The following is a 25,105-nucleotide window of genomic DNA, read 5'->3' on the forward strand; positions in this document are numbered from 1 at the left end:
TTGTTTTTGTTTTAAGTTTAAAAAAAATTAAAACACATCAAAGGTATGATTTAAAATTTAGGTGGAATATTTTATATATATATACTGTATATATATATATATATATATATATATATATATATATATATATATATATATATATGTATATTACTTTAGATTAAGGTGAGCATAAGAGACCATGTGGATGTTTTCATGGAAATACATATGTTATAACTTATAATATAACATAAATTTTGTAATTTAATGGATAGTTATTTATGGGATGCCCTGCAATTGATGCATTCTATATAGCATAGTATTATATAAATGTAACGTAATAATGATTTTCTCACTCTAGCATCAGAGGCTATTCAACAGTTAAATCAGGCTCTTGATGCCGAGGATCAGAAAGCCCTACTGGCCAGCCTCAGGTTGCCTGCACTTGGTCTTGTGGGAATCCTTGATGACAACTCCAGCTTTTACCTGGAGCACTTCACAACCTACAGGGAGCATAAAGTTAAGGTACTAAAGCAGATTTTGCATATCAGATAAACTTACTTTTCAGTCAAATGAGTTTGATGAGAATATTTTTGACATCCGTATGCAGGATACTGGTGCAGGTGCTCATCTGGAGAGGGAAGAGATTCAGAGGGTCATCACTTCCTGTAACGAGTTTGCAGAGGCCGAGAAACGAAGTATGTTGCACACATACATGTAGCCTTGACTAGCTGATAAAATAGCCTAGAATATAGTGTATCTGTAGATATGAAGCTCTGTATTTCATTGTTTCTCATTCAAACCAGAAAAAATAATTATACTCATTTTGAGATTTTCTAAACATTTAACAGTGTTAATAATTGAGATTCTCTAAACATTTAACTGTGTTAATAGGGTAAGAATTAAATGTTAAATAAAAAAATGTGTTTTTAAAGATTTAGTGAACATTAGATAATGGTGAACATTAGGTAAATATTAAAATAGGGAAACTGAGCTTAAGTATCCAATATTGACCATTATATAACCAAAGTGGACTGATACAGATCAATTAAAAACTCTAAAAGCAGCTGATCACTGATTTAGCACCAGTTTACCTTGTTTTTTCCTATTAAGTATGAACCTATATGATTTTTTTGTTTGTTTGGCTGATACTACTGATTATTGTGCTCTTGATGGACACAGAGCAGGAGGCTGTTGTTGCGATCAATGAAGCTATCCGACGAGGAGTTCCAGAAGAGACCGTGGAGGCACTTCTGAACCCAGAGGCCCAGTTACCCATCGTCTACCACACTGCTGCCAGCCTGTACCAGGGCGAGCTCTTCAGCCTGCAGCTCGGCTGTCAGGTCTGCTCTCTTACTCTCTTATTACATGTGTAGCTCTTTCTTGTCCCTTCTTACAAAACTAGTTTTAATTTTTTACCATCTCAGAACAAGGCCTGTCTTACTCACGAGGAGCTGTGTGTAGCTGTGGAGATGCTGTCTGCTGTGTCTGTGTTAAATGAGGTGCTGGACACTAAAGACTCTGTGGCCGTTATTGAGCAGCTCAGTGACTCTCCACTGGGCTTCAGTGGTCTGGATGCTGACAATTTACAGAGGTACAGTGATACTACTGACTGAAAAAGAGAGAGGTGTCACATTATATGGCACACTAAGACACAATTTAGTAATTTACTTCATTAAGTGGTTGTTTTGCTTTGTTAGATATGCAGACACACTGATCCGTCTCAGATCTGAGTCCCTCGCCCAGGATCAAGAGTTCCTCACCTGGAATGATGTTCAGAAATGCATCAACACTGTCAATGTCCAGGTGCATGAGGAACACGAGAGTAAGCAAACTTTGAAATATATTGTACAATATCATTCAAAAGTTTTTGGTAAGATTTTTTTAACACTTTTATTTAGCAAGGATGCATTACATTGTGATATTAAAGACATTAGTAATGTTACAAAAGATTTCAGTTTCACAAAAATGCTGTTCTGTTTCTATTCATCAAGGAATTCAGAAGTAATGTATTACAGTTTCCACAAAATGATTAAAAGGCAAAGCTGTTTTTAACATTGATAAGAATAAGACAGTTTCTTGGACACAAAATCAGCATATTGATTTGCACATTGATTTGATTTGATCGGCATATCAGAATCATCAGCAGCATGCTGTTGAAAATTCAGTGTTGTCATCGCAGGAAAAAAATACATTTTAAAATATAAGAAAATAGAAAACAGCTATTTTAAATTGTAATAATATCTTACAAAATTACTGTTTTTAGTGTATTTTAATCAAATAAATGTAGCCTTGATAAACACAAGAGACTTATTTTCAAAAACCTTTTTAAAAATCTTACTGACCCCAAACTTCTGAACAGTAGTATAAATTTCTAAATGTTCACCACATAAGTTGGAAAAGGAAGTATTTCAATAGTTTTTTCCCCCTTTCAAAATGTATTAAGTTTTAATGAATTACGTAATATAATAAAAAACAGACTAAGTGGTCTTCTTAGTAATGATGTGTTTCATAGACCAGTCTTTTCAAATACAATGTACATTTTAAGATGAATAAATTCTAGCATACAAAGAATGTCTGTTTCATAGAAAGTTACTCCATAATGTGTATGAATTGAACTTCATTTATCCAATGTATTGAAATCTCACAAAAAAAGTTTTATTGAACATTTAAAGATTCTCACAAGTAAATATTTAGGTTTGATCAACATTCAGTTATAATATAAAACATTATATATGATCTTGAAACAACATGTTAATGTATAAACAACAAATGTAGGACCTTTTTGTCTTTTTCTTAATCAATGACTATAGTCCATTGAATATTCCAGTTGTTGAGCACATACAATTCTCATGTTCCCTGTGTAGGAGTCATCGCTATCGCTGAGATCAACGAAGCCCTAAATTCTGGAGATCCAGAGAAGACACTCGACGCCCTCCTACTCCCTACAGCTAAACTACAGGGAGTCAATCCAGCCAACGCCAAACACTATCACGATCTACTGCTGACCACCAAAGACCTTATCTGCAAGGTGAAACAGAATAACAGTGCTGAACCAATGAAATGTCTAAGAGGTTACTTCTGTTATTTCAGATACTCTTTTCTTATACAACTTTTTACTTTTTACTCAACACTTTTTACTCAACACTCAATTTTCCTTTTTGCATTCAGCTTGACTTAGTTTCATGTTCACACTTGAGTGTAAGTGGCCAGCTCCTGATCAAGTCAGGAGCTTCTTCTAAAGTAAAAAGTGGGAAGTCTAACCACAACATCCTCAACCCACTGTTAAGGCATTTTAGATAAGGAAGTCCCCCTCGCAGGACACAACAAAAACATCCTGGTGTTTAAAAGGACTCAACTCATGGACAAAGCCATCGAAGCTCTAGAGCTAAAGGATCTAAACTTGACTCTGGAAGTTGAAGTCTTTGTGAGGAGATATGAGAGGAAGGGGTCCAGACAGCTGTGGAAAGAACACAGACATACCGCTGCTCTGTAGTAATAATACAAGTCATACTGCTGCTGACTGTACAGCTTCACATAGTGTGCAAAAAGAAGAACATTACATGGAGCAAAACACACTAAAAAGATCCCAAACACCAAAGTGCTGGCCTTCATGTACTGTTTCCAGTCATGACTGGAACTGTTTAGATGGTAGATGATAGATCCATAAACAAATGTGATGACCAGAGATGGCAGGATGAACCCCAGGCAGATCAGACTCAATCTGTATGGAATCAAAGCTCGGTTGAAAACTTTTTCATAGGACTGAATATCATGACACGTCACCATCTCTTGCCCAAGAACACGGTAGCTTTGCTGAACCATAAACTCAGGTATCATCGAAATAGCAAAAACAATCCAAATGGATAAGCTAGTGCAGATTGCATAGTACTTTTTCGACATTGTCTTGTAAAAGAACGGGTGGACCACCGCATTGTAGCGCATCACACTAATACACATGTGAGCATAGATCGAGCAGTAGATGTTCCCATAACAGGCAGTCACTATCTTGCAGGCGAACTCTCCAAAGATCCAGTTATTGTTACTGAGGTGATAGTGGACTCTGAGTGTGAGAGAAAGCAGCAAGAGAAGGTCTGAAACTGCTAGGCTAAAATATAGGATACAACTGGAAAGATTCTTTCTTCCTCTAAGGCAGACTAACACAAAGACATTAGAGGGGACCCCGATGAGCATGGCTAGGATGTACGCAGATGGAATGATCCTAGTGCTGACAATTCCAGTGGTTTGATTGATGATGTTAGCACTGACGTTTATCACAGGCTCCTGGATGGATGATTTGTTGACTATTGTTCCAGGATATGTTTTTGGGTGGAGTGCCTTGTTTGCAAAAATGATCCTGGAGTCTTTTGATACTAAAAAAAAAAGGTTAGAAAGAAATGTTAAAATACAGTGTGTTCTTAGTAATTACATTTCACACAGATTTATACTGAAAATGTGGTTACATTTATACTATTCAACAGAAATGATTAGATATGAAACCAATAAAAAGAATAAAAATAATAAAAACAATACACTTATTAAACAATAACATTAACAAAAAAAAAAATTAACAACAATAAAGAAGAACATTACACATTTAATGCTAATGCACACATATTTTTGTTATTTTATTATCTAGAAAAATCAAAAAAACACTGAATTGACTTTGAAATTTAAAGTGACCAAAGACATTAAAACCAATTGAACAGACAGTTTTTGAAATTAAATGAAGGTTGTTTGGTTTTAGTTTTTAATATAATAGGCACAGATGTTCCAGATTTTCCACACGGCAAACATTTTTTAAGGTTTAATTGATTTAAAATGTTACCCTTTTAATTATGTTACATTATATTTACTTACTACGTTTAATTTATTTTAGTGTATTATTTTGGGGTAATGTCTCAGGCTCTTTTTGTTGTTTTTTTAGCAGCGTATAACCACCTAAAATTCAGTTAAAGGGCAATTAAAATGTTCTTTGTCACAAAAATTCACATCTCTACCACAAAGCAATCAGCTGTTGATCTTTAAATGAAAGAGAAAGGTTTTTCTCTTACCTGAATCTTGAAGTGAGTCCTCAAACATGAATGGTAAGAGCAGCAGCACAAAAACTCTCCACATGTTTGAAAGGTTTTTCCAGTTCTTTTTTACAAACTATTGTTCATCAAACTAGACATGATCTACAAGTGACTCTTTTGAGGATCACTCTCTAGAGTCTAGACAAATAAATGTCAAGTTAGGAGTTTACATCGAAGGGTGTGATATGTTGCTGGTTTCCTGTCAAGGCTTTAGGGAGTCTTGAGTCAGAATTGCTCATGGCTCATTATGCAGGCATGTCGGGAAATCCTATGATAGATAATAGACTTCCTCCAAATGCCACTCATGGACCTAATTATTTACAAACTTTTGTCCAAAAATAGTTAATAAAGTGCATAGAGGAATGTTTAAATGGTATTTTGAAAATGTTTCTGGCCACAAGTCCTTTACTGGATTAATGTGTCCCTATAATTTTTGTTTTTCTTTTTCTTTCTTTCTTTCTTTCTTTCTAGATAAAGAAAACATTATTTATTTTTGTCTATTTTGTCTATTTTAATAAATGATCAGTAGAATAATAAATCTTTAGTTTTTCACAGCAGTCGATATTATAGATTTGTGATTTATTTTTTATTCGTTCATCACAGTATGTAAAAGACAGTCAGTATGGCCTTGCAATCTGGCCACCCAATTTGACAATATCACATGAATTATTTGAAGACACTTTAACGCTAATTTTTTTATCCCACATATGCATTCACACGTCTTTTTTTTTTGGTCTGTTTTGACTAAACCACTTTTTCCCTATTACTGTAGATAAAGTAGGGAAAAGTAATAGACCAAATACTGTACTATATGTTTCTCTCAAAAAGGAAAGCAAATCGGTGTTCATGTTTTTATTACATTATTTATCAGTGTTCATCTTGTAAATTATTCAAAATCTTTAGTTAAACCTTTGCTCTTAATGTTTGACATTGTGTATTGAGATGCTATTTATATGCTGTGAAAAGACTTGCTGTTCAACAAAAACAAGGCATTTCCCAAAGAGGCCACTTCTATTTAACCAGTGATAGTTGCACAGAATGTCTCCCACCTTTACTTGATTAGATTTAGAGTAGTTTGGTGTGTAGTAGCAGATGTTTTGTTTGCCCTGTGACAGTGTGTTCACACTGACAGTGTTACACTTGTTTGACTGTGTGTTGTGCTGTAACAGAGCTCTGGAGATGAATCTGCTGTGCTGTGGCTGGACCAGATCCAGGAGGCCGTGCACACTGCCAACCGGGACCAGGAGGACGCACTCAAATGTAAGTGTGCAACTAAATATAAGCTGCCTGCTATATCATATTTGATCCTTTTTAACATGGTTTGAGGATGTATAGATAATCAGATAAACCTAAGTTGCCTCAGTGAAGATAAGTGTTTATCTTGAAACATTCCTACTAAGAAAATAAAATGAATTGTTACGTTTGTGTGAATGATTTCAGTGGCTGAGGCAGTAGCAGATATTAACAGGGCAGTATCTGAGGGAGATGCTAAGGCCACACTAGCTGCTCTGCAGTGTCCTGATGCAGGTCTTCGAGCACTGCTGTCTGAATGTGCTCATGTCTACCACACCCAGCTCTCTCACTTACAGAGCACTCAAACAGAACAAGGTAACTCTATCTCACCCTTGATGACTGCAGTCTGGAAGGTCCAGCTTTAATTCTGAACATTAACATATCTGCCTTACTCTTTTAGGCGGGAGAATTTCTTTTCATGCTGTTAGAAAATAGTATTTATCAATTATGTCTATGAAGAATTGCATTCCCAGTGCTATAATTATTATTATTATTATTATTTTTTTTTTGTAGAAACCAGTGGCAGTTTATGGGTGAAACACAAGATCAAGGATAAATATGACTACTTCTACAACATTGCAAGCAAGGAAGGGACATGGCTTGAGCCAGATCATTTTGTCCATGACAGTTCACAGCTCACCAAAGAAGATGTTCAGGTACAGTATGTCTTCAAGACAGATATACATTTACAGTTTTTAGTGTTGAATTTAGGTATGTAAGCTCTGTTGTTCATGTTTTCTTTCCCCTAACTAGAGTGTTTTGAGCAGTGTAACAGCAGAGTATAACAGAGAGCAGCTGTGGTTGGCCAATGAGGCGCTCATCATCCAGCTTCAGGCCCTGATTCGTGGATACCTGGTGAGGCGGGCACATAATGACAGGTTGACGTACCTGCGAAAGCAAGAGCCGAGTGTCATCAAACTGCAGGTGCTTAACTGTTTCATATAAAGTATTGATACTTAACTTGATTACTTGTATGCCAGGCCACTAACAGCCTTGTGATTTGGTGTAATTTACATTTTACTGCATGTTATTACTATCATTAACTCTTATTTAATCAAATTCTTATTTAAGAAAAGGAATATATCATTTGAAAGCTCTAAGACTCAACATTTTTTAATTGTTTAGTATAAAAAAGTTAAATTATTATTTTATAATATTATTTCTGTTATAGAAATCATAAAAGAAAAGAAAACAGTTATAGCGTCTAGTTTCATAGTTTTTGTAATATGAAATTTACCCATCAAAAGCATGTAAATCTAAATTATCAACTCTTCTGTTAACTCTTCAAAACATTAGGAGACAATAAAATTAGCAACATTATACAAAGAAAGTATTAAAAAGGGTATAGTAACTGTATTGGTTATAAATTCTAGAGTTGTATTGTTTTCTTTACAGCTCAGTTCAAAAGAAAACAAACTACCAATATTCTCTAGGAACAAATATGTGATGTGGTGTATTTCACATGGGGTTTAATTTACGATTACAGGCATCCTGGAAGGGCTACAAACAGAGAAGAGTCTATAAGGACAGACTAAAGACCTTCCAAGACAGCGTGAGCAGTGCGATTAAGGTAACGGTCCTATCGCTGATCCTCATTTATTACAGTCTTTCATCATATTTTTCCTTGTTGCTTTGAAGTGCAGTATTCATAATATGAAAACTTGTTTCCTCTATAATTTAGTTACAGTCACTGGTGAAGATGTGGAAAGCTAAACGAAGCTACACGAGGAGACTGCAGTACTTCAGAGACCATGTAAGTCACACACAAGCACTGATGTGAACAAGCAGCTGCTTTATTAATTATACTCATGAAAACAGCATATTCTGTGTGTCATGCTCAGGAGAAAGAAATCGTGAAGATTCAAGCTTACCTTAAGGCTAACAAAGCAAGAGTTGACTACAGAACCTTGAGTAAGTCAATAACTTCATATTATATTTAATATATTCATTAATTTACATTTACTTGCATAGTTGTTGATTAGTCTGTAAGGTAAAGATGATTGTGTTTTTCTCTGTTTATCAAACAGCCGGTTCTCAGCACCCACCTCTCTCAGTGGTACGTAAATTTGTACATTTACTGGAACAAAGCAGCCTCGATTTACAGGAGGAACAGGAAGTGACACGGCACAGAGAGGAAGTGGTCACCAATATTCGTTCTAATCAGCAAATGGAAAAGGATCTGAATTTGATGGATATTAAAATTGGCCTGTTAGTAAAAAACAGGATCACACTACAGGTTAGATGCAGTTTGCTTTCGGTCCTTTCATGAGGTGATTTTAAATGATCCATAAAGCTGAACAATCTCTTTGAATAGCATGCCTGATATACTTTAATGAGATTATACATTATCCTTTGATGTGCATAGGTTTCTGTTTTCCCATGATGTGAAGTGCTACTGTAAGCAAATACACATCACTGAGAGAAAACAACAACAATAGCATATCTGTTTTCTTAGGAGTCTCATGAGAGTAGAAGAAGCTACAGATGTCCAAATCAGTCGAGTATGAACCCTTGACCCATTCTAATTTTTCCAACTACTGCTATGTTGTCTCCTCTGGTAGGATGTGGTGTCACACAGCAAAAAAATGAAGAGCAAAAAGAACAAAACGAGCAAAGAAGATCTGGCCATGGGGGAAAAGCAGGGCATCAAGGCTCTGAGCAAAGAGAAGAGGAAGAAACTGGAGGCTTATCAGCATCTTTTCTACCTTCTACAAGTGAGATAAGGAACTTTGGCATGAATTTAGTCATTTTAAATAATTTAAGAAATAGATTGGAATGCTAAATCGCAGCTTGGAGTTGACCAAAGGCTTTAATGGAATATTCCAATAAAATTTTGCACTGATTGCCATGGGAAATTATTTTACTTGTTCATAAAAAAAAAAAAAAAACAGAATTAAAAAAATTATAAATATAATATATAAATTTATAATTTTCTACAGTAAACAGTATATATTTCTATTTACAGTATATATATATATATATACAGAATGTATAAAACTCATAAATACTGCATGTGCTTAACTGTTTATATTCTGTAAATATTTTCATTTATATTTTTTAGTTAATGAATTTTCTTCATTTAACAGACCAATCCTTCATACCTGGCCAAGCTAATCTTCCAGATGCCCCAGAACAAATCCACCAAGTTCATGGACACTGTGATCTTCACGTTGTATAACTATGCTTCAAACCAGCGGGAAGAATACTTACTGCTCAAGCTTTTTGAGTCAGCCTTGCGAGAAGAGATCAAGTAAGATATATCTAAGATATATACTTATCATTTCTGTCTTAAAGATTATATTTTAAGGATAGATGTACTGTCTGTTAGCTCGAGTATACTTCTGAATTCATAATTAATGCATCAAACGTCAGTAAAATGTCTGTGATACAGTATGTCTTTATAATATTGAGTATGGCAAATATCATTGTTACACTGCTTTCATCTGTGGCAGATCTAAGGTGGATCATATCCAGGAAATAGTGACAGGGAACCCTACAGTCATTAAGTTGGTTTTGAGCTTTTACCGTGGTGCTCGTGGGCAGAATGCTCTCAGACAGCTACTAGGCCCTGTGGTTAAAGAGATCATCGAGGACAAGAACCTGGGCATCAATACTAACCCTGTAGACATCTACAAGGCCTGGGTTAATCAGCTAGAGACTGCTACAGGAGAAGCCAGGTTTAAACATGCACACACCATCTATCTGAATATTTTCTCATCTTCTACATACATTTTACACTTTCATTTAGACTTCTTGACATCCATTTTCTTCCATTTTTGTTAGCGTATTTACATTTTTCAATACTATTTAAAAATTGTAACAATGAAAATTGCGTGTCCCAAATAAACAAGCTTATTTCTATATATTGCTGTTTAAAGGTTTGGGGATTGCTTAGTTATTAGAGGAAATTAATGCTTTTATTAAGTGAAGATGCATTATATTTAACAAAAGCGAAAGTAAAGGCTTTTACATTGTAACAAAATACATATATATTTCAAATAAATAATATTTCTTTTTAAATTTCAATTCATCAAAGAATCCTAGAAAACAAACACATTATGCCAGGAGTCAGCAAGTAAGTTTGGCATCGGGCCCAAAAAAATCGCCACTAGATGGTGGCCCAGACCATAGTCAAAGGTTAATTTAAGAAATTAATTGATGAAAAATGCAAATAGAATTGCCTGTGACAGACTGTTACAGTGTCTTTTGTATCTGGTAGTGATCTGTTACTCTGTGTTAACAATACTGGAATACTTACTGTAGAATACTGGATTCACACAGACAGTGTTTTGGTCGCGAGACACGTCATTGGAAGTTTTTTTTTTTTTTAACCGTAAGGTCTAGAGACGTGTTTTTAGAAGCTGAATTATTTTGAACTTGAGCACCATGTTTTAGAATAATGTATTTTGCAAGACAAGTTGCTATAAAGACCTGAGACGAGCGCAGCATTCAAAAACAAATTCAAATTCGAAAAATCTGACATCCAGGAAATATGTCTTAGGCAGCAGTTTTACCACAAATAGACAAGTGATACCACCACAACCACCAGAAATAATTAATTGTCTGCTTTACAATGAAACACAAGCTTATTGTGACCGATTCCCTGACATAATAAATTCATTGCGACCCATTTAACAGATGCATCATTTGCATCAAGTTAGAACAACTTGAACAGCAAACCATAACAATACAGCAAAATAATCAACTGACTACGACCATCTAGACCTCTATTAAACGTTAAAGAATTATTTCATCATACCTTTAGCTTACTCAGTAGTCCTGCATTCTTAGTTAAACCAGTTGCGTGGAAAGTTTGTGTCGGATGTAACAATTAAAATGCGACTTTGTGAAATGGACTGTCCTAAATTGTTGCTAAAGTAGCATCATAGTAATGCTAGAAAGCCTATGCATTTGGCAACTGTATTTTTTTTTTTTTTTATTAAACCATTATATTTCATAAATAAAATCTATATTCACACTCATCTTGAGTGAGGGGGCGACCCCTATTTCAGAACCAGCCGCTATCAAAATAATCTGGCTGTGGGCGCGGGCCAGATATTATTGCTGTCGGGGCCAGTTTTGGCCTGCAGGCCGCCTGTTGCCGACCACTGCATTATGGTTTCCACAAAAAAAATGAAGCAGCACAATTGTTGTCATTATTGATTTTATTTTTTATTTATTAATTTTTACCACTGTTGTTGGACTTCTAGTAAGCTGCCATATGAGGTCACTCCAGAGCAGGCTCTATCACATAAGGAAGTGAGGGCTAAACTGGAATCCTCCAATCAGGTGCTCCGGACGGTCACAGACAAAGTGCTCGGCTCAATCGTGTCATCGCTGGACACTATCCCGTAAGAATGAAGACCATCCCTGCTTTTCAAGCAGATGTTCAGTTCTGATTCATGGAGTTCATTTTCATATCGCTTGTTATGTTTGTCAGATATTCCTATTGTAATATGAAGGATTCCTTCATAAATTTACTATATTCAACATAACAGTGTCATTGTACACCAGGGGGCAGCACAGTAGTTCAAAATATGCTGTCTGTCCAAAACAAGATACATTTTCAACACATAGCATTGTGTAATATTTTGCTCATGCATTACAGTCATCTCATTATTTTAAGGTATGGCCAGATTTTTCTTTCTGCTGCTGATCTGAATTTTATTTTTGCATCATTTGATCTGTTTTCTTTTGCATGCAGTTACGGCATGAGATATATTGCTAAAGTTCTAAAGGACACGCTTCATGAGAAATTCCCTGATGCCACAGAGGATGAATTATTAAAGGTCAGATGTTAAAAATTGAAGTGTACCCCTGTATCCATACAAATGTTTAGTTTAAAATAAGTATTCACTAGGCCTGTCTGCAAAACTCTTTTCATACTTGAAATGTAGCTGTAATTGCTTCACGCACCAAACCACAACTGTTTAAAGATTTAACATCTTAAGAACCCAGAAAAATATTGGTTCACATGAAATAAGTGCTGTCTGAATGGTGCCATCTTCCCACAGATTGTTGGGACTCTGCTCTATTACCGTTACATGAATCCTGCCATTGTGGCTCCAGATGGCTTTGACATCATTGACCTGACGGCCGGAGGACAGGTACATTCAGAGCAGAGGAGGAACCTGGCATCAGTGGCTAAGATGCTACAGCATGCTGCCGCTAACAAGCTGTTTGAGGATGAGAGCGACTACCTCACCCCTATGAACAGCTACATCTCCCAGACCTACCAAAGGTTCAGGTGAGGAGAACAGAGCACTTCATCAGTGTGAGGTTTGTCCAGAGTCACAAACATTAAATATTATTGCTGCTGGGAGAATCAAAAATTTATAGGAATAGTTTACCCACAAATGACAACTCTGTCATCATTTACTCACCCTCATGTTTTTCCGAACCTTTGACTTTGGAAAAAAAAAGAAGATATATTGAAGAATGTCTCAGTGTTTTTGTCCATAAAATGAAAGTCAGCAGGATCCAGTGTTGTTTGGACATTTGGCAAAGTATTACACAACTACTGGACAAAATCTGTCAACTTCAGCAAGAACTGTTTTTATATATTTGGATATTTTCATACAGTAATCAGCATAAATGAGTAACTTAACAAATTGAGCAATACTCTTAACTTAGAAGACATATTAGGGTTGTTTGTAAATAGAATGTTCCACTGAGTCTGCTTATTTAATTACCTAATAAAGCATGTCAAAATTATTTAGAAAAATAATATTTTCTTATGTAAGTGATAAAATGTTGCATTGCAAAAATTAGTACACCTGAAAGTTACAAAATAAAACTAAATAAAGTCAATTTTGGATCAACAAGTGAGTATGTTGAACCAAAGAAACAAGTGTTACATAGCCCACTGAATCATTCTCAGACTTAATGTTGACAGCAATGGAATCACATAGGAGAGAACTATCAGGAGATGTATTTCATTACTCAAAAGAGGAGAATCGCTCCAAATCATTATTTTAAGTGTGAAAATATAGCAAAGGTAACAGAAAAAAAAGGACTTATACAAGGTCCCTGGAATAATGAGGCCTGTACTGTATTTTAAGCTTTGATTTCATGAGAAGGAGCAGGAGCTATACCAAGCAAGTGTCTCAGAGCTGACAAAAGCTATGAAGCTAAGTGACTGATGCATCTCACACAGTGAGAATCAATATGCAGAAGTGAACTGCATGGTTATTTATCCACACTGGATCTACACACTGTAGCCAAAGTAACATATACTTAGGTAGCCTTTTCCAAGGCCCATATTTACAAAATATAATAAATATAAATAAGCTTTCTATTGATGTATGGTTTGTTAGGACAGGACAATATTTGGTAGAAATACAACAATTTGAAAATCTGGAATCTAAAAAAAAAAAATCTAAATACTGAGAAAATCACCTTTAAAGTAGTCCAAATGAAGTGCTTAGCAATGCATATTACTAATCAGAAATTTAGTTTTGATATATTTACCGTTGGAAATTTCCTTCATGGAACATGATCTTTACTTAATATCCTAATGATATTTGGCATAAAAGAAAAATAGATCATTTTGACCCATGAATAGTTGAATAGTATTGTTGGCTATTGCTTCAAATGTGCCCGTGCTACTTATGACTGGTTTTGTGCTCCAGGGTCACATATAGGATTGAATAGGTGCTGAAGGTGGGGGCAGTTGATGTTTATCAATGGTGTCATGAATTCATACAACTTCATGTAATAAAATAACTTGAAACTACTCTCTCATTACTATAATAATTTTTTTTAACTATGACTAATTTTAAGCATTAACATTTTATGTAGAAACTGATGAGTAGAAAAAAAGATTTGAAACAATCACAGATCTGAGGGTCAGGACAGGCTGAGGGTATATGGAAATGGAGGTGAAAGGTGAGAGGAAGTGTTTTTGTCTGAAAGTAAAGCATCAGCAGAGAGGAGTAACATGTGTTAACACTTCAGACACATTAATGTGTGTGCGTGTGTGTGTGTGTGTGTGTGTGTGTGAGGAGGCAGGAAGTGCTAAATGACCTTTCCCCAAAATCCCATCACCCTGCTGCTTTCTTTTCCTCAGATTCTCAGCACGGGTCCCTGTTTTTCCCCCCTCAGATTCTCAGCAACTTCTCTGCCTGATTGCACGTCTTGTGATAGACCTGGTAGTTTACACTTAAGCTGGATTACTGCAGTTTAGCATGTGACCTTCTCATCCAGGTCTCCTTGGCATTATACATTTGTTTCTGCGTAAAATTCAGCAGAAAGCTCAACAGATTTGTCAAAATTTAAACAGCTGATGCTGATACTGATACAAAATTCCTCACTCTCTTTTGTCTAATCTCATGTGTTTCAGCTACTCATTTTAGCATTTTGATATCAATTCTAAAGAAATCCACAGATTTTCCACCAAAATCACAAAGAAATCCACAGGTTTAATCTTTTTTATTTTTTTCCCCCCTTTTTTTTCAGGGGCTTCTTCCAGGCAGCTTGCGACGTTCCAGCTCCGGAGGAGAAGTTTAACGTGGACGAGTACTCTGACATGGTGACACTCAGCAAACCCGTCATCTACATCTCTATTGAGGAGATCATCAACACACACTCTGTAAGACATACAACTTAACATGCAACTGAGAAATACATACGGAGATACAGTTATAATGCTTAGATTAAAAGGTAAAAAAAAAATAATAATAAAACCTGCACAGATGAATTGTGCACAGTAAGATTTATAATATGCATGTAGAAAACAGATTTTGTGCCAAATTCAGTAGAAGTGATGTCCTCTACTTTTATCTTATTTCTGGGCTGTTCATATGAAAGAGAGAATCCAGTTTAGACACGTCTTGTCAAAACATGTGGTTTCAGCATCTACTGTTGGGCCTTGATCTGGAATGTGAAGTCAAATGCTTTTTTTAGATCTGCGATTAGAACTGTGATTAAGTTTCATTCGCCACCTATGAGTCATGAGAGGACTGTGAGGAGCGGCTTAACTTGATCCATATGTGTGAGGAAGTGACATCATGACCTGTGCAGACATAATAGAGTCTCCAAACTTTTCCCCTCTCAGTCAAGCCTTTACATTCCTTCAGTTGAAAAAAACAAACAAACATTTCATTTCAGGATGTTTCTCATTATGTTTCCGCACATGGACAAACAGATGTGATGTCAAATTTAAGCAGTATGGCTGTAATGTATAGTATGTTGAATGAGATATACAGTATTTTATGATTTCAAAAGATATTTAGTAGTTGTACATGGAAGAAATTGTTGTCCAAATATTGCCGGTTGCTGTTTTGTTTTCTCTGCCAAATTTTAGGACAATGAGATGTACTGGAAACAAATAAGTCGTCATCTTATTTATGTTGCCAATTAAAAATATCAGAAAATGAATCTTACACACAAAGACGGGGCATTTAAGATATTAACTTTAGATTTTACATTTATGTATTTACAATAGCTTTTTATGCAAAGTGACTTAGATTGCTCTTCAATGCATACGTTTTTCATGCATTGCCTGTGAATCAAACTCATGAATTTGGCATTGCTAGCACAATGCTCTACTCTTTGAGCTGCAGCATTGCAAAGTAACTAAAATGATACTACATCAGACTTAACATATATCATACTTAACACTACATGTATTAGAACAATTAAACTTAAACTGGCTTTTTTTCTTCTAGTTGGTGTTGGAACACAAGGAAGCTATTGCTCCAGATCACAGTGATCTTCTGCATGAACTCCTGAAGGACTTGGGGGAAGTTCCTGACGTCGAGTCACTACTTGGTAAAATTATAACAAATACAAACATAAAATTTCATTTATTCATTCAGAGCAGCTTTCAAACACCACCAGTTTATCCACCTAGAAGAAGTGAAGACTGCAGTGGTGTTGCTTTTGGCAAAAGAGTCCAGACGAATATGCCCTCACTGACAGCTGATTAAAAGAAAAGGACAGTAAACCGCTGTCAGAACAATATTGAATGTGAAACTCTGACACCCAGGTGAAGGAGCTTTAGATGCAGATGACCCCAGCAAAGAGAACTCACTGAGTCAACTGGCCAAAACAGAGATCTCCCTTACCCTCACCAACAAGTTTGAGCTGCTGGATGGAGATGACAAAGACACGAAGGGAGTGATGATGAAGTAAGTTAGGAAGTAAACATCACTTCCTTTAACTTCCTTAATACGTAAAATGTCCTAACATATAACTATCTCTTTGCCCACACTCAACTTTTCTTCACTGTCTTCATTTCCTGTCTTCATATCTCTCCTGACCCATAGGAGGAAATGGTTTGGTGTCCCCTTTTATCTTCGTTTTGTCTTTTTTGACCAGTTTGTGTAATAAGAAATTGTTGAATATAGGCTTGTTCACACTAAGATGAATGTTCAGTGCAAAAATTTGATGCGATAAACATTTTCATTTAAATGAACAGATGGTAATAAAAGACAAACTTTCACATGCCATTAATGCAAAAGAGTTGTTTAACATAGAAGTATTCTAATTTCTTTTTCATCATAATGCAAAGAAAACAGGCCAACCAGAAGCAGCATGATTTTGTTCATATAGTGTAAAGAGGTCTTAAGGACAGAGGTCATCACGTACTTGAAATGAAATGCTCTAAGGAAACATTTGTCGACTATCATTTGCTGGCCAGTATTGTCCTAGCACTTGTGTCCTAACCTCTAGCTTTCTAGTCTATCTTTGGGAAGGAAGCAGGAACACTGACGTCACTGCTCATTGTCTCTATGTTTACATCTGCTCCATTTCCACTCAGAAAAAAACACAGCATCTGTGAAGCCCCAGTTACCCAGACATCTATGATCTTCTGTTTACAGACTGTATGAATATCAATTACTGTAACCAGCCAGTTTGAGAGAAACCACAAATTAGTCTGCACTTCTTTACAGGCATTTTTGTATGCTTACACTACCAGACAAAACTGTTCCAAAACTTCAAAACATTCTTTCTTTCTTTCTTCTGTGGAACATACATAAAACAAGATATTTTAAAGAATGCTCTAGTCCAAAGAATATAAAATGTCAATTAGCTCCAAAACTACATTGGACCTCACTGACTGATTGTATAGACAAAAAAACACCAGCATTTTTAAAATATCCTCTTTTATTTGAAAATTGTCTCTCTTAAGGTTTTTAAGGTCATGACAAGCATAAAATTAAATTCAGTCCAGACATTTGTAAGTTGGGATATTTCACGCAAAATGAAAATTCTGTCATCATTTTGTCCTTTATGTCACCAGCATATGGCAATCATGATCAAATCTCAATTGTGAGGGCCCGTGAAATAGTCTTGCATTGCATTATCTTCTGGACAATGTCAGCCTGTATCTTAACAGATGAGACAACACACAATATGAGGCACTCTGATATTTCTGACTAGAACATCCTTCTCTTTATTTGCCTGTCACTTTCCAGAACAAAGAAACTGATAGTAGATGTTGTGAGAATTCAACCTGGGGAGACACTCACCGATATCCTAGAAACTCCTGCCTCTGCTGCGCAGGTATGAATGAATTAATGATAAAGACTGAACAGAGGTCAGTCATCCAACAGATTAAAATTAAATGAAATCGATTTGCCTCAGCCAACCGTCTCTCTCTCTCTGGTCCTGTAGGAGGCAGAGCACGCTAAGCTAGTAGAGCGACAGGTGGTGCAGGACTCTCAGACTCCAGAGGGGCTGAAGAGCAGCCAGGCCATGCTGGAGGACCGCCAGCTGCCTCTGGAGCAGAAGAAGAGAAAGATCCTCAGGAACCTGAGAACTCTGGAGCAGGCCGGTCTTGTCAGCTCAAAACACAAGTACCAGGAAGTCATCAATGACATCTCCAAGGTAAGGCCTTATTGACCTCAGTCAGGGGGGCCGGAACTATTTAAAAAGATGTTGGGGCTTGTTGAAAAGTGATAATTGTCTATTGGACAAATGTGGTTATAATAATTGCTCCTGTATTAAATCATACCATGACCTTGTTGCTTGAGAACCATAGTGTACCATTAACACCTTCCATTAGTTCATGTAATATTGGTAATAACAAAAATGTATTATTTGGCAGGACATTCGATACCAGAGGCGCTACAGGCAGAGGAGGAAAGCAGAGTTGGTGAAGTTGCAGCAGACTCTAACTGCGCTCAACTCAAAAGCGGCTTTCTATCAGGAACAGATCAACTACTATGACACATACATCAAAACCTGTCTGGATAACCTCAACAGAAAGTGAGAGGAGATACAAGAAGTTCTCGTACCATTGCACTCATGATAATGGGCCTACTATATATGTGCCTCTTAATAATCACTTAAAATATCTATAAACAAATTTAAAGGCAGGGTAGGTGATTCGATTTAAGAACATTTTTTGTTATGCTGGTTGAAAGTCTCTTCATATTCCGATAGCAATCACTACGTTAAGTGGTCTACATTTATTTATATGTAATTATATCGTCTGTGGAAGGCGTAGGACCATAAAATGTTTGTCCAATTAACATGTTCGGTTCGAACATGCCTGCCTGTCAAAATATGTATCTGCATACCTCTGCGCAGCTTGTTTGCGCAGACATGATTCGTCAAGAATGAAAGGCGTTAATATTGTAATATTATGTGCTTTGTACTGTAATGTTTTCTGACCGGTGAATGAGACGTGAGGTAATCTGACAGCCTTGCATTCAGTCCTCCACCAGCGCCGTCTCTCATCATGTCTCTGGTCTGCCTGTTCATGTGTTTTGGGAGGAGGCGTGGCTTTGCTAAGTGGTCATACAGGGAGGGTGGGGATCTTGCTTTCAAAGCTAACTTGCTATCGCTAGCCTTTCCGAAATGGCCTACCCTACCTTTAAGGGATTAATAAATAAAACAGCAAACAGTTAATAAAGTAATACATTCTACATACAAAAGAAAAATAAATAAATAAATAATGCTAAACCTGAAAATTATTATTTTCAATGTGATCACGATAAACTTTTCTGCTAATTTGAGGTACATCTGTATTAATTTGTTCATTTATCAATGTAATTAGATTATTATTTAATTGCTTATTTTATTTAATCTTACGACTAACTTCTTTCAGTTTGTCTATTTATCCTCATCTTCAGAGATTCATTTTCTCATTTGATATATTGATATTTAATGATTAGTGATTGCCACAATTGAGCCCTGATACACAATGGTTTGAAGGGAACTCGGAAAGTGTCTACTGTCATTTCCTATAAGACATATAATATTTTATTGATGGTTGTTTTGCAAACAGGAATTCACGAAGGTCCATTAAACTGGACAGAAAGGAAGAGGAGAAGAGCAGCAAGAAGTCCAAGGCCTCGTCTCTGAAGTACACAGCAGCCAAACTGCATGAGAAAGGAGTCATTCTGGAGATTGAAGGCCTCCAAACTAATCAGTATGCTCAAACACATAACATCAAAACTTAACATTCTAATAACAAAAAATATCCATAATCATAATCACACCCATAATCAAATACATAATATCTAAACTGAACTTTCTAATATCTAAAGTTAACCACCATGTTCTGCTCTCCCTCATGCAGTCCAAAGTGGAGTTTAGTCAACTATTTTTGGAATCTCTTAAAGCAGATCAAAAGTATATCAAAAATGTCATCTTTTAGTGCTCGGTGATATAGTCGTTTAATTTGTTGTCAATCTCAAGAGTGCTATGTTTATAATTCTTTTTGACCAGACAGGCACTATCAGTCATTTTGCAACACTGAAATTATTTGCACTGTAAGATGTACAATATTAAGCTCCACCTATTCCAGTACTTCATTCAGTGTTTTGTACATTTCAGGTTAAAAAATGTCATGTTCGACATTTGCCCTTGTGAGGAAGTGGGTGACTTTGAGATAAAGGCCAAGTTTATGGGAGTTGAGATGGAGAAGGTGCAACTGCATTTCCAGGTCAGTTCCCAAGTGCACAGAGCCACATGCAGGACATTAGTTGGATTATGTGGAATTGCATTTATGAACACACCAATACAGAATTGTTTTTCACCTCTTGTGTGTTTTTGTATTATTATTATCAGGACCTGTTGCAGCTCCAGTATGAGGGAGTAGCTGTCATGAAAATGTTCGACAAGGCCAAAATCAACGTCAATCTCCTGATCTTCCTTTTGAACAAAAAGTTCTATGGAAAATGAACATCCCTTGGAGTTAATTCAGTGAAAATATGTTCAGTGAAAAATGTTAACTAGCTTCCAGAGTCTCATTTCAGATGTTAGTTTACACAAATTGTACAAAAGAACAGATTGTGCCTTTGGTTTTTAAATGTTTTTGTAAAAGTAATTTTTCTGAGCAGTGTGTATTTGTGTAACTGTGTTTGCCGGTATTACAGCTGTATTTAATTAACTATACAGTGAGATCTAACCATTCTAAGAATTTAGCAAAGCTGTACATACGAAGCTTACATTTGAAAAGAAATTTAATCAAACCACAATCAAAACAACAAATTACGTTTTTTTTTTTTTTTTCGTTTTTTTTTTTGGAAAATTGTGTATGGATTATATTTTTCAATACAAGTGTAATTGAAATACATATTTTATAGCAAGTAATGTATTGAACGCTGCAATGTTTTAATATCTTAGAGATTAATAAGATGAATGTCTTTTAATGATAATGATAATGCACTACTGCCATATGGCTGTTAAATAAGATAAACCAGACTGTCATGATTTAGTGCCTTTCATACAGTAAGTGCTCAAATGTGCATCTTTTTAAAGATACTTCCTAAACAGCATTCCTAAAAGTTTAGTTAAAAAAATGACAATGTTCTGTGCTGAGAAGATGGATTACTGTTATTGATTTTAAATAAATACAACTATCATACATCAAAACGTGTTTTTCATAAGCCTATACACTGCATGTATTGGGGAGACTGGGTATATCTGACACAAGGGGTGTATTATGAATCAAAAGCCTAATCATATAAATGCAGATGTTTATGGTGATTTCAAATTGACATTTTTGTGATTACTGTTCTCTAAACAAAATTGAACCTTCATACTGTATATTTTAATAGCACTTGGTGAAACAAATCAACACAATATAATACACTGTAAATAGTGTTAAGTAACTTAAAACAACTCCACCCTTAAAAATATTTACTTTTAAAGTTTGTATCAGCTGGTCCTGGACTCCCTTGTGTTTAGTAGGCGTTGACATGCACGCGACAGACAGCGGAGTGAATTTATCGCCTTCCAGTCTCTCCTGATGTCTGAGGACTGCATTCACTGAAAAAGCCTTTGCCTGTTTTATTTAGTATTTGCGCTTTTCATCATTTTTGAGCCGCACCGTTTGATTCATTTGTGATGTTGCGGATTGTGGTGTTTATGGGGCTGTTGGCTGTGGGGGGCTCTGCGGCTGCTCTGTCCAAGAACGGTAAGACATTTACAGCCTCTGTCTCTGCACGTGCACAGGCTAAACTATGATGAATTTAAGTAACATACAGTGCTTTGATGAGAGGAGCAAATGTGAACTTTCTGTACTTTGTATTTTTGAAGTAAGCATTACAATCAATTGCTAAAAAATTATGTTAATTATATAGCTGATTCTACATACTTTGGGATGCAAAGTTCACACTAGTGCTTACTAGTTAGTTTTTAAATAACTCGGGTTCAGTGTTGGGGAGTAACTAGTTACATGTAACGGAATTATTCATTAGAAAAAATGTAACTGTAATCTGGTGCAGTTACTGAGAGAGAGAAAAAAAGTGTAATTAAATTAGCTGCTTATGAAAATGTTAACGAATACAAAAGAGGTTATATCTGAATATGTTCACACACACATACAGATTTGATTTATTTCTTTCCCAAATTGCATTGACTGCTTTAAAATATGAGACACCAATGATTCAGGAGTTTATGACAGAATAATTGTGCTTAGTTGATAACTGTTTTATTTCCTATTTGGATTTATGCATATTATTTATTTTTTTAGAGTTACTTTTATTCAACATTCATTAGAAATTTAGAATAGTAATTATAAGTAATCAATTGTAATCAGTTACTCTAATTTAATAAAGTAATTGAAATAGTTACACTACTTATTACATTTTAAATAGGGTAATTTGTAATCTGTAATTACAAAAATATTGTAAAAAGTACTGATTTTGTAAAAGTAATCCATTACATTTCCAAAGCAACCTTCCAGACACTGCTCGCCATTTAATTTGGTACACCATTTCTAAAGGCAAGACTGCTTGGCTGACAGTGTTCTGTAAAGTAAGGTGTAGTTGAAATATTATCTTGAAAGAATGAGCATTTATTAGCATTTATGGTAGCCTAATGAACTGCATTTCAAATAACATGAACTTAAAATCGTTTATGAACAAATTAAAGCTTAAAACCAAGTATGAAAAAGTGAAGTGTCTAGAAAGGATATTAGTATCTAAAAAAATAAATAAACAATATTGGTTTAAAATGAAAAATTCAGTTCAGTAGACAGTACAGTAAATGAATAGCAATTCAACAAACTGTAAAATTTAACAGTAATTCATTTTAATTTATATTTATGTTGAAACCACATAACCTAATGTCACAATGTGCCAATTGATTATTTTTGGATTATTTGTTTATTATTTATTTTGAATTATTTGATTATTAATGGATTTTTTTTAAATGACACTTAGAGGCTATTGCTTCTGAATATATATACTGTATGTATGAAAAGTCTGAATTATAAAGTATCTAGCCTGGCCAGGCAGAAGTTAGATCCAACAAAATTGTCTATGCTGGTTATGTATGTATTTATGTAGCCTATGCTGGCCGGTGGAGGTATTGGTATTTTTAAATATATTAATGAAGTAATCATTAAAGAATCATTATAACCAGGAAACATCAAGTTTTATGTGACAATTTTTTTGTTGTTGTTGTTGTTGTTGTTGTTGTTTTTAAGCAAACATTTTACACCTAAATAGTTTCCGTCACCGATGAGCCAACCAGAAACGTTTATTCGGACATTTTCTGGTTTCTTCCTCACCGTCACCGATGAGCCAATTGATTACCTGGACGTGCAAGAGGAAGGCAGCGGCTCCAGCTCGGATCAAGTATCCAAACCCAAGAAAGACCACCACCACCACGTGGCTAAGAAGACTTATCACATCTCTCCGGAGGCCTCCAGCTTCCTCACAGGCCGCGTGGTGACCGCTGTCATCCCAACAATATACATTGTGGTGTTTATCATCAGCGCTCCTCTAAATCTGCTGGCGCTGGTCATGTTTGTGCGCAAAGTGAGACCCAAAAAACCGGCGGCGATTTATATGATCAATCTGGCTTGCGCCGACCTTCTGTTCGTCCTGTTGCTCCCGTTTAAGATAGCCTACCATTACAACGGAAATAACTGGATATACGGGGCCGGCATGTGTCGCTTCGTCACAGCCGCTTTCTACTGTAACATGTACTGCTCTGTGCTGCTGATAATGTGCATCAGTGTGGACCGTTTTATGGCTGTCGTTTACCCAATGGACTCGCTCACCTGGCGCAGTCCACAAACTGCATCCGTCGTGTGCGCCGCCATGTGGATTCTGTCCATCGGTGGTGTGATGCCTTTGCTAATTTCCAATCAAACCGTTCACCTACCTGACCTGGGCATCACCACCTGTCACGACGTCCTTGACATCCACCACCTCCGCGAGTATTACCTGTACTTCTTCCCCATCATCTCTTCGTTTTTTCTTCATCCCGCTCATTTTTAGCACCGTCTGCTATGTGCGCATCATCCAAGCCTTGTGTGCAGCCAATGTGGAAAACCGCGCAAAAAAAACGCGGGCCGTCTTTATGGCTGTAACGGTCTTTTCTGTTTTTGTCATATGCTTCGCACCCACAAACATAATCCTGTTGTCGCATTATGTGCAGTTCGCGCACAAACACAATGACACGTCCTACGCCGCCTACTTGGTGTCCACATGCATAGGGAGCATCAGCTGCTGTCTGGACCCCCTCATGTACTACTTCGGGTCGTCTCAGTGCCAAAAACAGGTTCTCGCCTTTCTCAAGTGTCAGGGAGCGTCAGGCATCGAGAGAAGTGCACAGTTCACCAGCACCACCAGGTCAAGCAAGCTAGAGACTTTTAAAAGCAGCGTGAGCAGCCAGTACAGGAAGCTGATGGCATGAGCAGTCTGCTTTTAAACGGGTTTTTAGAACTTTGCAGCTGGTCAGGGTGAGAGACCTTCTCAAGCCTGCTGTGCTGTAGCAGGTTTCCAAGGACTTTAAATCATTTATTTTATCAGGTCCAGCTCATGACATTTAGGATGGTTGGAGATGATTACACTCCGTCATAATATTTCCAAAAACATCCAAATGACTCTGGCACTTAAATCGTATCTATGCTTTTATATCGTCTCTGCTAATGTATAGATTCTTTCTTTATTTTTGTATTCATTTGTTACCATGTCGAAAAGCTATATTCTTGCCAATAAATGCATATTTACATATCAGCTACTTAATGCTTTGTAAAGTGAAACATTACAGTTGTATGTTACATTTTTTCTGTTCACCGTAATTTACATGATGGCTGGAATCGCAGGATTTACCTGGTGAAAATTCTCAAAAACATTTCCACCTATGGTTTTATCTTTAGGTAGATATTACAAACGTGCACTACCATTCAAAAGTTTGGGGTCAGATAATTTATTCAGAAAGGATGCATTAAATTGACAGTAAAGGCTTTTATAATGTTACAAAAGATTTCTATTTCAAAAGCCCTATTCGGAGGGGACTAGTTTTATAAACTATGTGTGAGTTTCGATTCTTACCATCTGACGTCTGCG

General features: G+C 36.2%; 3 protein-coding genes across 3 annotated transcripts in view; 2 read left to right on the top strand and 1 right to left on the bottom strand.

The window, feature by feature from the left end:
* Positions 1-21,167, top strand: part of iqgap2 (IQ motif containing GTPase activating protein 2) — a 53,047-nt gene extending 31,880 nt beyond the window's left edge. The window contains exons 10-38 of the mRNA XM_042724609.1: positions 338-501; positions 587-674; positions 1,159-1,319; positions 1,404-1,570; positions 1,677-1,801; positions 2,844-3,007; positions 6,221-6,311; positions 6,492-6,659; positions 6,858-7,000; positions 7,098-7,268; positions 7,831-7,914; positions 8,026-8,097; positions 8,186-8,255; positions 8,372-8,580; positions 8,906-9,058; positions 9,431-9,594; positions 9,797-10,021; positions 11,555-11,695; positions 12,049-12,133; positions 12,359-12,591; positions 14,802-14,934; positions 16,013-16,115; positions 16,333-16,474; positions 17,765-17,852; positions 17,964-18,176; positions 18,397-18,557; positions 19,582-19,725; positions 20,133-20,241; positions 20,367-21,167. Of these exons, the coding sequence (XP_042580543.1) occupies positions 338-501; positions 587-674; positions 1,159-1,319; positions 1,404-1,570; positions 1,677-1,801; positions 2,844-3,007; positions 6,221-6,311; positions 6,492-6,659; positions 6,858-7,000; positions 7,098-7,268; positions 7,831-7,914; positions 8,026-8,097; positions 8,186-8,255; positions 8,372-8,580; positions 8,906-9,058; positions 9,431-9,594; positions 9,797-10,021; positions 11,555-11,695; positions 12,049-12,133; positions 12,359-12,591; positions 14,802-14,934; positions 16,013-16,115; positions 16,333-16,474; positions 17,765-17,852; positions 17,964-18,176; positions 18,397-18,557; positions 19,582-19,725; positions 20,133-20,241; positions 20,367-20,480 (4,085 nt within the window). The 3' untranslated portion in view covers positions 20,481-21,167. The remainder of the gene's footprint in view (positions 1-337; positions 502-586; positions 675-1,158; positions 1,320-1,403; positions 1,571-1,676; positions 1,802-2,843; positions 3,008-6,220; positions 6,312-6,491; positions 6,660-6,857; positions 7,001-7,097; positions 7,269-7,830; positions 7,915-8,025; positions 8,098-8,185; positions 8,256-8,371; positions 8,581-8,905; positions 9,059-9,430; positions 9,595-9,796; positions 10,022-11,554; positions 11,696-12,048; positions 12,134-12,358; positions 12,592-14,801; positions 14,935-16,012; positions 16,116-16,332; positions 16,475-17,764; positions 17,853-17,963; positions 18,177-18,396; positions 18,558-19,581; positions 19,726-20,132; positions 20,242-20,366) is intronic.
* On the bottom strand, positions 3,001-5,237 carry f2rl2 (coagulation factor II (thrombin) receptor-like 2). Its single transcript, XM_019066922.2, has 2 exons — positions 5,031-5,237; positions 3,001-4,349 (listed from the first exon to the last, which is right to left on the bottom strand). Exons 1-2 carry the CDS (start codon positions 5,092-5,094, stop codon positions 3,331-3,333), a joined length of 1,083 nt encoding a protein of 360 aa, XP_018922467.2. The 5' UTR covers positions 5,095-5,237; the 3' UTR covers positions 3,001-3,330.
* Positions 21,168-21,476: 309 nt separating the features above from the next.
* f2r (coagulation factor II (thrombin) receptor) lies at positions 21,477-24,776 on the top strand. The gene is given in 3 exon segments (XM_019066913.2): positions 21,477-21,717; positions 23,280-24,003; positions 24,005-24,776. Coding segments are annotated over 3 exon segments (1,239 nt in total). The 5' UTR covers positions 21,477-21,647; the 3' UTR covers positions 24,450-24,776.
* The last annotated feature ends 329 nt before the right edge of the window (positions 24,777-25,105 follow it).

This window comes from Cyprinus carpio, chromosome B5 (genome assembly GCF_018340385.1).
Source record: "Cyprinus carpio isolate SPL01 chromosome B5, ASM1834038v1, whole genome shotgun sequence".
NCBI lineage: Eukaryota > Metazoa > Chordata > Actinopteri > Cypriniformes > Cyprinidae > Cyprinus > Cyprinus carpio.